At 35.0% G+C, this 14,213-nt stretch overlaps 1 protein-coding gene across 2 annotated transcripts; it reads right to left on the bottom strand.

Annotated features, from left to right (window-relative positions):
* Positions 1-7,389: 7,389 nt before the first annotated feature.
* Positions 7,390-13,282, bottom strand: LOC144571088 (E3 ubiquitin protein ligase RIN3-like). Of its 2 annotated transcripts, none has more exons than XM_078320470.1 (12): positions 12,813-13,282; positions 12,627-12,704; positions 11,068-11,154; positions 10,849-10,970; positions 10,410-10,506; positions 10,165-10,270; positions 9,989-10,087; positions 9,122-9,279; positions 8,657-8,794; positions 8,458-8,525; positions 7,843-8,356; positions 7,390-7,623 (listed from the first exon to the last, which is right to left on the bottom strand). In XM_078320470.1, the coding sequence occupies exons 1-12, from the start codon at positions 13,026-13,028 to the stop codon at positions 7,567-7,569; spliced, it is 1,740 nt and encodes a 579-aa protein (XP_078176596.1). In that variant the 5' UTR covers positions 13,029-13,282; the 3' UTR covers positions 7,390-7,566. The 2 variants fall into 2 exon arrangements, with proteins under 2 accessions (XP_078176596.1, XP_078176597.1); XM_078320471.1 differs by having other exon boundaries at positions 10,016-10,087.
* Positions 13,283-14,213: the final 931 nt, after the last annotated feature.

Below are 14,213 nucleotides of genomic sequence, written 5' to 3'. Positions count from 1 at the left end.
ATTCATTGCGGGCCGCAGTGCATGGTGGAAGTTAACATATTGCAGCGAAGAATTCTGAAGGCCATTGCGGGCCGCAATCATACCCATTACGGGCCGCAATGCATGGTGCTGAAATCTTCTGGAGTTCTTGGTTCTGGCTTGCTTGGTTGCGGACCGCAAAGGATCTCTTCCGGGCCGCAATGCATGTGGCAGAAGCTCATTTCTTCGTGCTAATTAACTCACCTGTTTTGCTTCGTTAAGCTCCAAACACTTGATTACCTGTAGAACAAACATAACTAGGACAGTAACTTGAACTTTTGGACATTTCTAACCTAATTAAACCTAATCTAATCAAAACTCGGCTTAATTTACATAACAAACCCTAGGTTTCAATAGATACAATTTCGGCTTATCACACTCCGATACTGAATTTTAAACTTCTTGAATTAGTGGTTGAGTCAGTACTAGTTGTTAGTCAGACCAATTATGACCCATATTCAGGTAGTGTACCTGGAAGTAGCAGACACACAACGGTACCTGATTCACCCATATATTTTGATGACCCCCCCGAAATACCGATAATGGATGATATGGTAAATCGTTTTCACGAGTTGAATAATGATACTAGCTCAGACACAAACTCTAACCTTGGTGACCGAGTTGTCGGGGAAGATGACATGGCTGAAATAGAGGATCAAATTAGAATACAAGATGTAATGAAGGAGTGGGAAATGTCTATTCCCTTTATTAATCGAGGATTGCAGCATCCTATTCTGGCATTTAATGACGATGTGCCGATGCCGTACGCGGATGAAGCATTTTTTGATTATCCACCTAGAATTGACGGTCAATTTTCAGTGGGATAGATGTTTGAATCCAAAGCCGATCTTAAATCCGAGTTGAGTGGATTTGCCCTAGATCATAACTTAGAATTACAACAAACCCATACCAATCGTACTGGCTATATTGTTATATGTAAAGCAGAGGGGTGTCCATGGAGGTTATATGTAAAAACTACTGAGACAGGAAATTGGACAATTGCAACAAACCCATACGAGCACAATTGTTACAGTATTGCTTGTAAAGTTGACAGTCATCAGCTGACTGCCAGGATGATTGCAGATGTAATCAAACCTGGTCTAAATGAGGACTTGGAGATGTCAATTAAAGCATGTCGATTTGCAGTTAGAAATAAATACAAAATGGTTCAGCCTTCATACAACAAGATTTGGAGAGGGAGGGAGTTGGCTATTGCTGATTTATTTGGTTCTTGGGAAAAAGCCTACGAACTGCTACCTTCTCTGCTCGGTGCAATCCAGATGTCCACCCCAGGCACAAAATACGTAATTGAGCACGAACCATCTACAAAAATTGGCATCCATATTTTCACCCATGTGGCATGGGCTTTCGGTCCATGCATTGAATCCTGGCCATATCTCCGACCATTTATAAGTGTAGATGCTGGACACCTATCCGGCAGGGTATAAAGGGAAATTATTCATGGCATGCGCTTATGATGCAGAACAACAATTATTGCCAATTGCTTTCGGGATTGCGGATGAGGAGAGTTCATCCAATTGGGGCTGGTTTATGCAATTTGTACGTGAAAATGTTGTCGATCCTGGTCGGATATGCGTTATATCAAACCAGCATGCTGCCATTCGTTCAGTGTTTGATAGAACAGATTTAGGGTGGTGTGAGGAAAGGGGTGAAGCAGTTTATCGATTATGTTCTCAACATATTGCGTCAAATGTTTACAAGCTGTGTAAGGACCAAATGATAAAAAAAATATTCAAGAAATTTGTTTGTAAGATGAAACCTTGGAGGTTTAATGAGGGTATGGATTTGATAAAAGGTAGGAGTATTACTACTCATCAGTATGTCATGTGGTGTGGTAAACGGTTGCAAAATCTCGAAGAAGAGCCTTTGCAACTCCATAAATGGGCACAATGTCATGACGGAGGCCTGAATAGGTGGGGTATAATGACTACAAACGGATCAGAATCCTTGAACAACGTATTTCGAGTGGCTCGCCAGCTACTTGTAACAGCAATAGTTGAGCGCACATTTTACAAAATGGTGGATTGGTATGTGAAAAGAGGTAAGGTCGCTCAACAGTGGGTTCAAAGAGGAATGAGATTTTCAAATAACATATTATCAGTTTTACAATATCGGACTTCAAAAGGATTAAAGCATGAAGTGATACCAATGGAGCCCAACGTTTTTGAGGTCATAGTTCATAATGGAGTCGTCAGAACAGTATGTCAACTGTTTACTTAAATTATCAGTTTAAATTTATAAATGGTAACATGTAATTATTTTAATTTATTGATTGTAGGGAGTGAAGGGAGATATGAAGCATGAAGTTAGATTTTCATTTGGAGAGGTGGGGATGCCTGTTTGTCAGTGTCAAAACCCACAATTTACTGGCATTCCTTGCGACCACGTCCTAGCGGTGTGTTGCAAGTTACGTCTAAATTCGACAGTGCGATATGCCCGAGATCATCGCTGACGTTAATATCTCTAAGATCAGTTGGAAGTCCTGCCTCCTTGAGCATGGCCATGAACAGTGCGATATGCCCGAGATCGGATAGGACATCGCGACTACTTTCAAGCAAGAGGAGTCCAAAAGCCTTCTGTCTGTGTGTCTGCACCATGCTAATTCCTTTGGCGGTCTGGTTCAATTGGCGGAATCTCTACAAGAAAATGATATATTTAAAAAATAATTTTTGTGATACAACAAAATAAGTTCATATATTAAAAAGAGAAATTAAAATACTTACGGTTCGAGCTTGAATTACGACATCTGATGCATACCCAAGATTTGCAACGTCTCCCGGTTCGGGCATTGCCTGGCTTAGAATTTTAGGATTGGCCTGACGCTGAAAAATTGTATACATGCCATTGATGAAGAACCATTCCATATACTCGTGATACCTTGGAAAAAAATAAAACTTATTAACTATTTCATAGCATTGTTAAATGCAGATATTTTATTTTCTATCTTAAATTAAATCGTACCTATCCGGAAGATAAGGAGTAAGGACTCCATTTTCATACTGAGTTACAAAATTCTGAGAAAGTGTCGCGATATATTCACTAAAATGTTCGCTCCAGTCCGCAGAGGTTGCGTCACCATACAACCCATCCGCTCGTATCCATTTGCGAATCTCTTCAAGATCTTCGAATGATGGCGGAGCCGGCGGAGGAATTGCCTGAAATAACCCGAACTGCCGAAAAACCCTCTCGGGAAGGTGAATCTCTACCACCCAGAAATGGATGCACCACACACGACATGTAAAGAACGCCTGGTCTCTTATGCCGACCGAAGGTTGGAGGTATTGGTAACCCCTGTACAGCCTCCAGTTGACAACATTGGCCTTCAAACGCTCAAACTGATCTCGACATTGCTTTGTGCCTAAGTTGTAAACACATGACAATTACATATTGAATCAACACAAACTTATATGAAAAAAATATAATATTTATTATTAAAATGTACCTCTCCTAGGCTTACCACCCCAATCATGCGGAATAGTCAACTTTGCTCCAAAAGCCAGTCTCTCATCCATGACTTTGCCGCCAAATTCTGGGTTATGTGGTATGGGCCGGCCTATAGAAAACTGAGTCCAAGACCACATCTGCAGTAGTAGTAATGGACCATGAATTGAAGCTGGTTTATATCTGGAAACGTGTGATAACTCGCGATACAGGCAAGCGAGCACAGCACCTCCCCAGTTGTAGTAGTTGACACCTTAAGGACTCAAATCTTCCACGAATTGTAAGTACATTAATGAGACAGAACTTGAATTCAAATCCGGAAACATGATAGACCCGAACAAGTCCATTGCATATGCTCGTGTGTACTGGTTGATTATGTCCTTGTCATCCACTAGTTCCAAGTTCAGCTTGTTAAATTTTGTTCTCAACCATACAAGACGCATATAGTTCTTTAAGATTGTTGTTTTCTCGTTGGGTTTACCCCCATGCTCCACCTTTTTATAATAAAAATCGTTATCATCCCATTCAAAACCATCATACACTTCATGTCCTGGGCAATCTAAGATCAATTGTGAATAATGATCATCGGTACATCCAGAGATAGCCCTCCCTGTAAACATAGATGTTAAACAAAATTATACTAGTACAAAATTTCAATTAATAACAAAAGTATAAATTAGCAATAAAAATATGTTACCGGTAACAGATAAGCCCCACAAACAGCTAACATCTTCCAATGTCACTATGCACTCTCCCACCGAAAGATGAAAAGTATTCATCTCAGGCCTCCACCTCTCAACGAGAGCAGTAATCAATCCTCTTTCAATCAGACAATGATGTACATTAACCATCTGATACAAGCCTAAATTCTTTAAACCTTCTTTCATATTTTCTTGGTATTCAACGCCCATTTTGCCACTATCAGGACGTAGTGCATAATCGAGCTGAAATGATAATTGACATGCAAAAAAGTTTAACCAAAAATTAAATTCGAATTCTAAAATTTAATAAGTCAATTTAAATTCAAACCGATATTAAACAAATACCCTCGTATTCGCCACATGCATTTTAACTTCTGTTGGAAGCAACTGCAATAAAGAATCTTCATCTTGCATTTTTCACTACAATATAAATAAATACATACAAAAAAATATTAACATGCAAATCCAATTCAATATTAACATGCACGACATGCAAACCTAATTAACTAGTAACATTCATTTTATTACTTTACATTATTCTACAATTACACTACAAAAATCTAAATTATACTAAAAAAAATAAATCATTCAACAATTACTCCATGCATGTACACTAAATAATTCTACAATTAATGGTTACACTATATAAACTTAAATTACACTAGAAAAATAAATATGAATTACTACAATTACTACAAAAATCATTTATACTGTAATTACTACATAAACAATTTATTTATACTACATACAAATTACATACAAATAAATTAGTACGTGCAAATAAATTACTACATAAATCATTTATTTATACTACAATTACTACATAAATCAATTTTTATATTACAATTACAACATAAATCATTTATTTATACTACAATTACTACATAAACCATTTATACTACTAAAAAAAAAATACACATAAACCATTTATACTACTACAAAAAAAAATATGCATAAATCATTTATTTATATTACATGCAAATAAATTACTACATAAACAATTTATTTATACTATAATTACTACATAAATCATTTATACTACAAAAAGATAAAACTACACATAAACTATTTACTTATACTACAATTATTACATAAATTATTTATTCTAACCATTTATTCATAAGTTCATATTATTTATTAAAAATAAAAGAATTAAATACATACCGAACGAAACTTGTAGATCTGAAGCTTTTCTTGTTCTTCTTTCAAAAATACACAAATCTATATAATTAGAATTAAAATTACGTTACTTTGAAGAGTTCAAAAAAAATGGTGAAAGCACGGTTTGAGAAGAAGGAAGGGAGAAGAAAATGGGAGGAGACAGAGACAAAGACAACCTTCTGTGGTGTAAATCAATTATTGATCTGTGGTGCATTATTCCTCTGGTGCGGTGTAAATAATTATTGATATTTCATGGCTAATAAAATGATTATTTAGGCTAAGACCGGACCGGCCATCCGGTCTTGAATTTTTTTTGGGTTGAGACCGGACCGGCCATCCGGTCTTGAATTATTTTAAAGTTTTTGGATTCTCTGTGCCACCCGAATTATAATGCAGTTGTAATGGAGCAAACCGGTTAAAATTATGAGAGACCGGAGGGCTCATCCGGTCTCGAGAAAAGGCAAACTTTGAGACCGGAGGGCTCCTCCGGTCCTTGTTTTTGAAAAAAAAAAAAGTACTCATGCTAGAATGGTAAAAAATCTTTTCTTAATTATGGTTTATCAAAAAAATTCCACGAAGATGTAGTACGTACGCAGCTACAATTACAAATATAGGTTTTACAGTACTGGTAAGGCGCATGATTGGAGAGAGAAAAGGTGCTACAAGAGCTGCATGCATGATTCAGCTCTAGGAGCTAGGTTAAGATCTATTTGACGTGTATTTTGAAATGGTAATTAAGTAAAATAAAAAATAATTTTGAAATAATTAAAATAAGCAAACAAATAAGCAAACATTGAATGCCAAAATAGACGTGTATTTTGATTGGTAAGAAATTAAGAAAAAGGTTAATTAATTAGTTGTGACTTGTGAATAAGAGTGAGCCATGTCGGATAAAGCGCGTGCGATGTAACTGGTGTCATGGCGCTCAATCCGGTGGCTTGCTCATCAGCTGCGTTGTCTCGACGGCATCTCCATCTGCTCAATCTGATTGGCAGCGACAACCTAATTAATTAAGCTAGAGGTGTTACGCGCGTGACAGAACAATATATATATATATATATATATAGAATTGGTATTTCATGAAAAAATAATTTACTCATACAAATTATCAATGTAGTCCATAAATTCAATCTATTTGACTGAATATTCGGTCAAATATTCTCGGTTGTAATCCATATAGAAAATTTATATTTGGTCCAAATATGTAGTTTAGAGTATAATAATATTGGTTTATACCAAATATTACAGTATACTTGTTTATATATATATATGAATTCTCATTTAAAGTCCACATATATAAGTCTGCACAAAAATCGGCATATACGGTCGCATACCGTATATAAACGGAATATTAAAATACTAGAAATTATTAGAATAAAACAGAGTGAGAGTACTTGAATTATTAGACATTAGAAAGATCGGAGATATTAATTCTGATTTAAAATTTGAATCGAAATTAAACAACGTCACCGATCTAAAATTAATAGAGTTAATTTTCTTCTTCAGTTTGTTTTAATTTCTCCTCCGTGTGGGCCTCACACATCTTTAAAAGCTTGTTTTAGCTCAGACTCAGAGGATTTGGACACGGACCCACATACATACATAGAGATTAGAGAAGCATAGTAAGAAAAAAATTATCATTTTGATGGGGTCCACCATAAACAATTTATAAATAAGAGAGAAGAAATGAGGTCATACAGGAAAGAAGAAAACTGCAGACCAAAAAGATATGTTAAGTTAGGATAACAAAGATACTTTAACCTTAACTACAATCAAGTTAGGATAACAAAGATATGTTAGTTTTCAGCCTCCATACACTACTAAGAATATATGGCCAAGTTGGAAAAAATAAAACAAAACAAACAAACAAACAAAAACACAAACTTCTAAAGATAAACAGAGTTACAATTGAAAAAACAAAAAATAGTCATGTTTTTGCTCCGGTTGTGCTTACTATTACAGTTGAGATTTATATGCAAGTAATCTAAGAAATGTTTGGTGTTAATTTCATTTAAGTAGATGACAAACATGCAGAAGAAAAAAAACATACAAAAGGAACAACATATAAATTATTCGAATTCCTCGGGATAACATAATCTCAGTTCCTGACACTTCCCTCAATCATATTCTTTATTATATACAAATATTTTCTTCTATTGATTACTTTAAACAAAAAAAAAAAGATAAAAATCATAGTACAAAGATGTTACCAAAATTACTTGTGTTACTGCACCAAAAGATTATTCACAGTGATGTTGATGTTGTTCGTTCTTAGCAAATCCTATTAAACAAAAAACAATATATTTGTTAAACTCCAATTTCTTTAATTAATCTTAACCCTTTGTAGAACAATTATTGGGTTCTTGCTTCAAAATGTATTCTATTCAAATTATCGAACAAAATAGATGTATCAAAAATCTAGATATCACAAGATCAAACATCACCTAACATATTCTGTGTTGAATTAAGATTTAAATTATGAGATGAGATTCTCGTTTACCTGAATAATTAACTCCTCAGGGATGTGAGGCAAGACCTCTCTAACTCTGGCAACCATGGGAAGGATGTCGGATCTACTCCTTCGATTTAACATGGAAGGATTACTTCTAAACCTCAGCCCAAGGGCATTTTGGTCATATCTCAAAGTAGAACTTGATCCAGAAGGTTCAGCGCTGCTATGTGGAAAGCCATCACTTGATGATGATGCAAGTTGCCGCATCATCATCTGAACCCCACTAATACCTAAAGGCCTAAAAGGGTTACCAGATGATGAGCTGGCGCTATCTATAGTAGGGTTTGACCAAGGTGGGATCCCCCCGGGATGAAGACCAACTCCTGTCCAAGCCCCATCAGAATGATTTTGCTGATGAACGGCAGAAAACATGCCACCTGGCAATGCCGCTCCAGTTGGGGCTTCTTCCCTAGTTGAGCTGGCACTCCTTTGAGGATTCACCACAAAGAGAGGCCTCCGACAGGTCGGGCAAGAATATACTTCGGTAAAGCCCTGATCCATCCTAAAAATATGGACACAATGTACGATAATGTGATTCAGGCAATTTACACCAAAGAGTGGAATCAAAGATTTAGTAAGAAGATTAAAATAAATTGGTTGTACCAAGATCTTAAACATGCAAGATGAAATAGATGGTTGCATGGAAGCTTCTTAGCCCGAGACATCGGTCCCTTTAAAAAAGTTAAAAATTCCAATACCTTAGACTGTTACTGTGAGATTTTAAAAAAAAAAAAAAAAAAGACTGAACGTTGTAAAAATAACTATAACAACAATAACAATAAAGAAATACAGAAAAAATTACTCGACAGATTGCACATTCATCATTAAATTCACAGATTTCTTCGTAAGAGGCATCAGAGAGGGACCGATCAAGTGAACTTAGCGCTCTGCATAGCTTGACATATGCCTTGACTCTCTTGAAAATTGCACCAAGTAGAGCCTGATATATGGCAAAAGCAAAGATAAAGAACCCTTTGCTTGTTCATTATGGAAGAAATGGTAAATAAAAAAAATTGCACACAACCGCTTTCAACTTTTCAGGTCTTGCACTTATTTCTGCCTTGTAAAAAATACATTAGTTCTCATATATCTTTCCAAAATGTCAATAACCATCTCATTATTTGCATAAATATAGCAGTAATTTAAGTAAGACTAAGTTGCACAAGTTGCAATATTTAGAAGTATAATTCAAAGTGCAACAATTGAAAAGATGATGGGGTTGTGCAAAATAAAGAGGAAAACATTGAAATATCTTATTCATACTAACACGCATGTTCATGATAAGGAAGGCATCAACCAAATGAAATGACATGCCGCGAAGATAACATATAGTTAAGTAATGACCTAGCCCCATTGCAAAGGCGGCAATGTCTAACAGAAAGCCGCAGTTTCTGACAAGATAGTTCCTCCACTCAGAGATGGAACCTGAAACAAATATCTGCACCATATTACTAAAGCCTGACATTTACAATTAAAAATACCCTTCAAAACTATTTAAAAACAAAAAAGGATTCCCTTCAAAATAAAGAGCAAGCAAACTGGCACAGGAGCCTGTCTGTGTTTAGGGGTTTTCATTGGATCCGGTTTATTTTGTTTTCAACCTAATGGAAATTTTGGATTAGATGGTTTGGTTTTTTGGTTTAAATGGTTCTGTTCATTTGAATTTTTTAATTACATTGATTTTTTATATTTGGTTCGGTTTAATCTCTCTAATTTTGGCTCAACCAAAAAAAACTAAAATTTACTTGATAATTTACTTGAATTACTTTGCTTTTGTATATTTGGTTCAGTTTAATCTCTTATATTTCGGTATGATATATATCTTGATATTTATTTCTATGATCATTTAATGTATTTGAGCATATATTGAGTTTTGACCTTTCGAAATTTAATCTATCTTATTTCGGTTCACCAAAACAAACCGAAATTTACTTCGGTTTTTTGGTTTGGTTGTTATTCGGTTGACAAGTTTAATTTGGTTGGTTCGGTTAGATTTTGAAAACCAAATAAAATTTTGGTTTGACTATTTAATTTGGTTTTAACATAACCGACCATTCAATCACCCCTGCCTGTGTTTTACCAACTACTCGTGCTAATAATGTGAAAAAGATTAATAAGAGAAACAGGAATGTACCTTTTGACAACCAATCAGTTATACCACCTTGATTGCTTCCTTTACACCCGATGACTCTCAGAAAGGAAACTAAAATGCCGCCTGGTCCTTTCGCTAGAACTGCAACAATTACTCACTGCTTATTTTTCCTTTCTCGATTTTATTACTTGGGCGGGTTCATGTAGCAAATATCTTACCAGATAATCTTTTACATATTCTATGGAGATCCAAGCAATCATCACCCCGGTCCATTAAGTGCTGTCTCCAGATTTCAAATAACTGAAATCCATAAACCATAATAGCCTGCAGCAAACAAAGTAAAGATAAAATATATAACACTGCTAAATATGATTTATTGATTTTCCTTTTTTAAATGCCAGTTTAATAATACATATAGTAAACCAGTATATGTCATAACACGGAATTTCCTTCAATAATTTACCTGTAATGTCTGAAATGCAATACTGAAGGGTTCAAAAAATAACAGCAGAAACAAGCTAGAACTATATGATTTGTAGATCTTCAAACAAAGCTTCATCCTGTAAAAGTTCAATATATATAAATACACGTTATCTGAATATTCTTTATTACAATGTCAATACATGTGGATGTAATAAACAATAATATATTATCACAAATTGCGATTTATACTCATTCAGTACCTAATCAGGAAAAGAAGCAAAATTCCAATTATAATGTAAACTCTTGTATTCAACATCAAGTTGAAGGCCTACATTTATCCTAAAGTCACTCAAGAAAACACTAGAATTTTTTTTTTTTTTTTTAAAAGCAAATTCTTTCTGGTACAGTAGTGAACCCAGACTAAATTTCTTGCAAAATTCTGCAATAATATATGCACAAATAATACCAGGAAATATTACCATAGAAGATCAGCACCTAAAACAAGGGATAAAGCTGAATAAACACGCAGATACTTCAACGGTGTCACATTAGGGGAGGCATTTAATCTTTCTAGTCGATCTCTTGCCAGCGACTCGAAAATCTACATATAAGTTTAAAACCTTGTAAATGTTTTCTAAGTAAACAAAAAAAAAACATCAGAAGTTTGAGAATTTTCATTCCTAAGCAGCTTTTGTTACCTTCAAGGAACAAACTACAATAAGCCATGATGACCACAAGAAGAGTTGCAAAACATTTGATGGTACAACCAATGGAAGGGCAGCACCCTGCAATTAAACATTAATTTCTTTCAGACTGTTTCTGAGTAGATTTTTACATATTAATTTTTCAGGCATTGAAAGATGTTAACATATGATGGCACAACCTTTTACGACTTTATTAATGTAGTGAATGAAAAAAAAAATATTCTCTTTTATCCACATTTTTTGTTCTTATCTTTTTGCATATGAAGAATAAACAAAGGTACAGCAAAAATCCACTGATTTGCATTACAGTTTTAAAAGCCAGAACAAAGTGTAAATCTCTGAGATACAAACAATATAAGTTCACTATTTTTTGTAATATAGCTCATTTCCATGCTTTGATTGAAGCAAACAATCTTCTAATTTTCAAATTTCATCATACCTAAAGCTAATTTTCCTGTTTTTTCTTTCTTTTGAGGATTTTAGTTTTATTAACTTTATTATTCTACATTTAGAATACTTTAATTTGTTCTGACAAAATTTTCTGTTAGACACTTCCCCTTCCAACTTTCAAAAGAAAAGAAAAGAAGTTTTTGGCACCAACTTTGCTTATTTTTTTTGAGAAAACCAACTTTGCTTATTTTATTTTAGAAAAAGGTGTTATACATAACCAGTTTATATTACTGAAGAAAGGAGCTTAGAGATTTCTTATATTTTAATTATTGTAAACTATTTGATGATTTTGTGTAGCAAAGAGATGAAAGAAAACACAACACATGGAAGTCTTTTAAGTATTGCAAAAGCAAAAGACTAAAAAATATTACACCAGTGACAAATCAACCTTCAAAACAAAAGATCACTAAGTCGCATGGTTACACTTTGAAGTCTAGTGCACAATACCCCATCACTAAGTCGCACAAAACCGAGATTGAGTTACACTCCTAAACTTAGTTTATCCTTGAGGAGAATTTTTCACGACCTTTTCTAAGAGCAAATCTACCAGTAGCAGTGAGTCTAAGTACATTTCTTTTTCCTCAAAGTCTGGCCCTTCACCTAACAGTTTCAACTTAAATTTTGAACTTTACACAGCAGTAAGCCTAAATTGTCCTGATTAATAAGTATTTATTGGACAGTTCACTAGTTGCAAATCAAGGCAAGTTTTGCTACAAAAAAAAGGGCCTCCATTCTGTATATGGCCTTATTTTTTACTATAGAATTTCCGTTGGGAGGGTGTTCATTGGGTCCTGTTTATTTGGTTTTCAACCTAACAGAAAAAATTTGGATTAAATGGTTTGGTTTTTCGGTTTAAACGAGGGTTTTACTACGACTCCTTAACAATATCAGTATGCACCAGAGTGTGCGTAACCTCGTGCAGCGTGATTGGAATGGCATTTCATTCACATTTGACGAGAAGTAATGTTTAAAGTTTAATTAAACCCCATTTTGCAATCACATAAGAGCTTATTAGGAAATAAAATTATTGAAATTGCAGTCAACTGGTACCAAAACTGACATCAGTTTAAGTATACTATGGTGATAGGTAAAAGATAAATTACCTTGTAAATTAAATAGTTGACACCTCGTTCCAGAACCTTTCTCGTCTCTGATTCATATAGCTTCTGGAAAAAAATGCTCTGGGAAAAAAAAAAGTTCTTTTGTTTTAAACAAGTTGAAGTATGTCTACAATCAGTTTAATTGCAAAAGTAGATTTAATAAGCAATTAAAAAGAAGCGAAAAATGACCTTGAGACATAGAAGAAGCAGAAATATGAGATTCAGTGCAAAATTAAGCATAAAGATAAGGGTAAGATTTGATTGTAATAGAATTCCGATCCAGTCGTTGTGAAGTGGTAAGGCATCGGACTTGATCCGATCAAGGTAGGAGGTTGACCACCACTGCAACCCAACGAAACTGAGAATCGTGGAGACGAGAGAGCAGTAGAGATAATTGACCTCCATGGAAATGGATAGCTAAAGTTAACGAGAGTTACCTCATCGGCTCATCCCCATCCCCATCCCCATTGATAGTAATTGAACCCAGATTAGGTGAGATGAGATGAGATGAGATGAGATGAGATGAGAGGTATTAATTCCAAATCAGAACAGATCGATGGAAAAAGGAAAAAGGAAAAAGCACACGCAAAGGATAATTAAAATCCGACTCCAATGATCCAATCCAATCCAATCCAATGGCGTCTCTCTCTCTCTGCTCTGGTAATGGAAGAATGGAAGGTACAAAAGCTATGCGGCTCAACGAAGGAAAGGAAACAAAGATTCAAGTCTGATATTTGGATCAATTAATCTACAATGGTTTTTATGTGACCAAATCTCTCATTAATTAATGTACAAAAGATCTCACAGTGACCCGCTATATGGATTGTATAGAATATCATCAATAAGAAGTTTTTAAGTATTAACAGGCAAAGTCTAGTCAATATTTATTTTATTTTAATTTTATAATGTAATGAGTCATGCTTGCCGTGCCGGTCGCCGTTCCAGACAAGACAACATGGAAATGCAATACAAAAGTTAGAATGGATAAGGTCAAGTGTGACTGTGGCAAACAAAATTGGATTGTAATACTAATACAGGATATGAGGATAATCATCCATTTCTTCTTCTTGTAACTTGTAAGCACAACTGCACAAGTCATATTTCTTAATTTCATGTCCCCGTCCCCAATTGTAATAAAGTGACCGAGCAGCGGTTTAACAGAGACATGCCGCTGCCCGCTAGTCTGGTCCCTCCCTATATTTATATCATTTCTTGATAAAATAGTTAGGCCCAGTCTGGGGTATGTGTGATGTGTCATATGACTCATGCATGCATATATGTGTGCTTTGCTTGCTTGCTTGCTTGCTTGCTTGCTTGCTGCTGATTTTGATTTTTATTGCTGGATTTCTTTTCCAATTTCCATAAGGCCAGGCCGCCACGCCAGGGTACTTACTAGCATAGTAGCATGACATGAGCATGAGCATGAGCATCCTTTAATTAGGAAATGCTTTCTAGACTCTACTTCTATTCTACCAATCCAACCCACAATGCTTTTGGTCATTATGGGCTGGGCTGGGCTGGGCTTTTTAAGTCTTCGTGCACTATATATATATATATAATATATTATTTGTAATATGAATAACAAGAGAA

Source organism: Carex rostrata, chromosome 2, assembly GCF_964058835.1.
Source record: "Carex rostrata chromosome 2, lpCarRost1.2, whole genome shotgun sequence".
Lineage (NCBI taxonomy): Eukaryota > Viridiplantae > Streptophyta > Magnoliopsida > Poales > Cyperaceae > Carex > Carex rostrata.
The sequence above is the reverse complement of the archived record's forward strand: the minus strand, read 5'-3'. Positions and strand labels throughout refer to the sequence as shown.

Bases quoted from the DNA above. Each gene is read 5' to 3' on its own strand.
- LOC144571088 (XM_078320470.1), bottom strand. From the start codon at position 13,028: ATGGAGGTCAATTATCTCTACTGCTCTCTCGTCTCCACGATTCTCAGT. The intron at 11,155-12,626 runs GTAATTTATCTT...GTTTAATTGCAG, and splicing joins TCAACTATTTAATTTACAAG to GGTGCTGCCCTTCCATTGGT. The intron at 7,624-7,842 runs GTAAACGAGAAT...TTTGTTTAATAG, and splicing joins CTGAGGAGTTAATTATTCAG to GATTTGCTAAGAACGAACAA.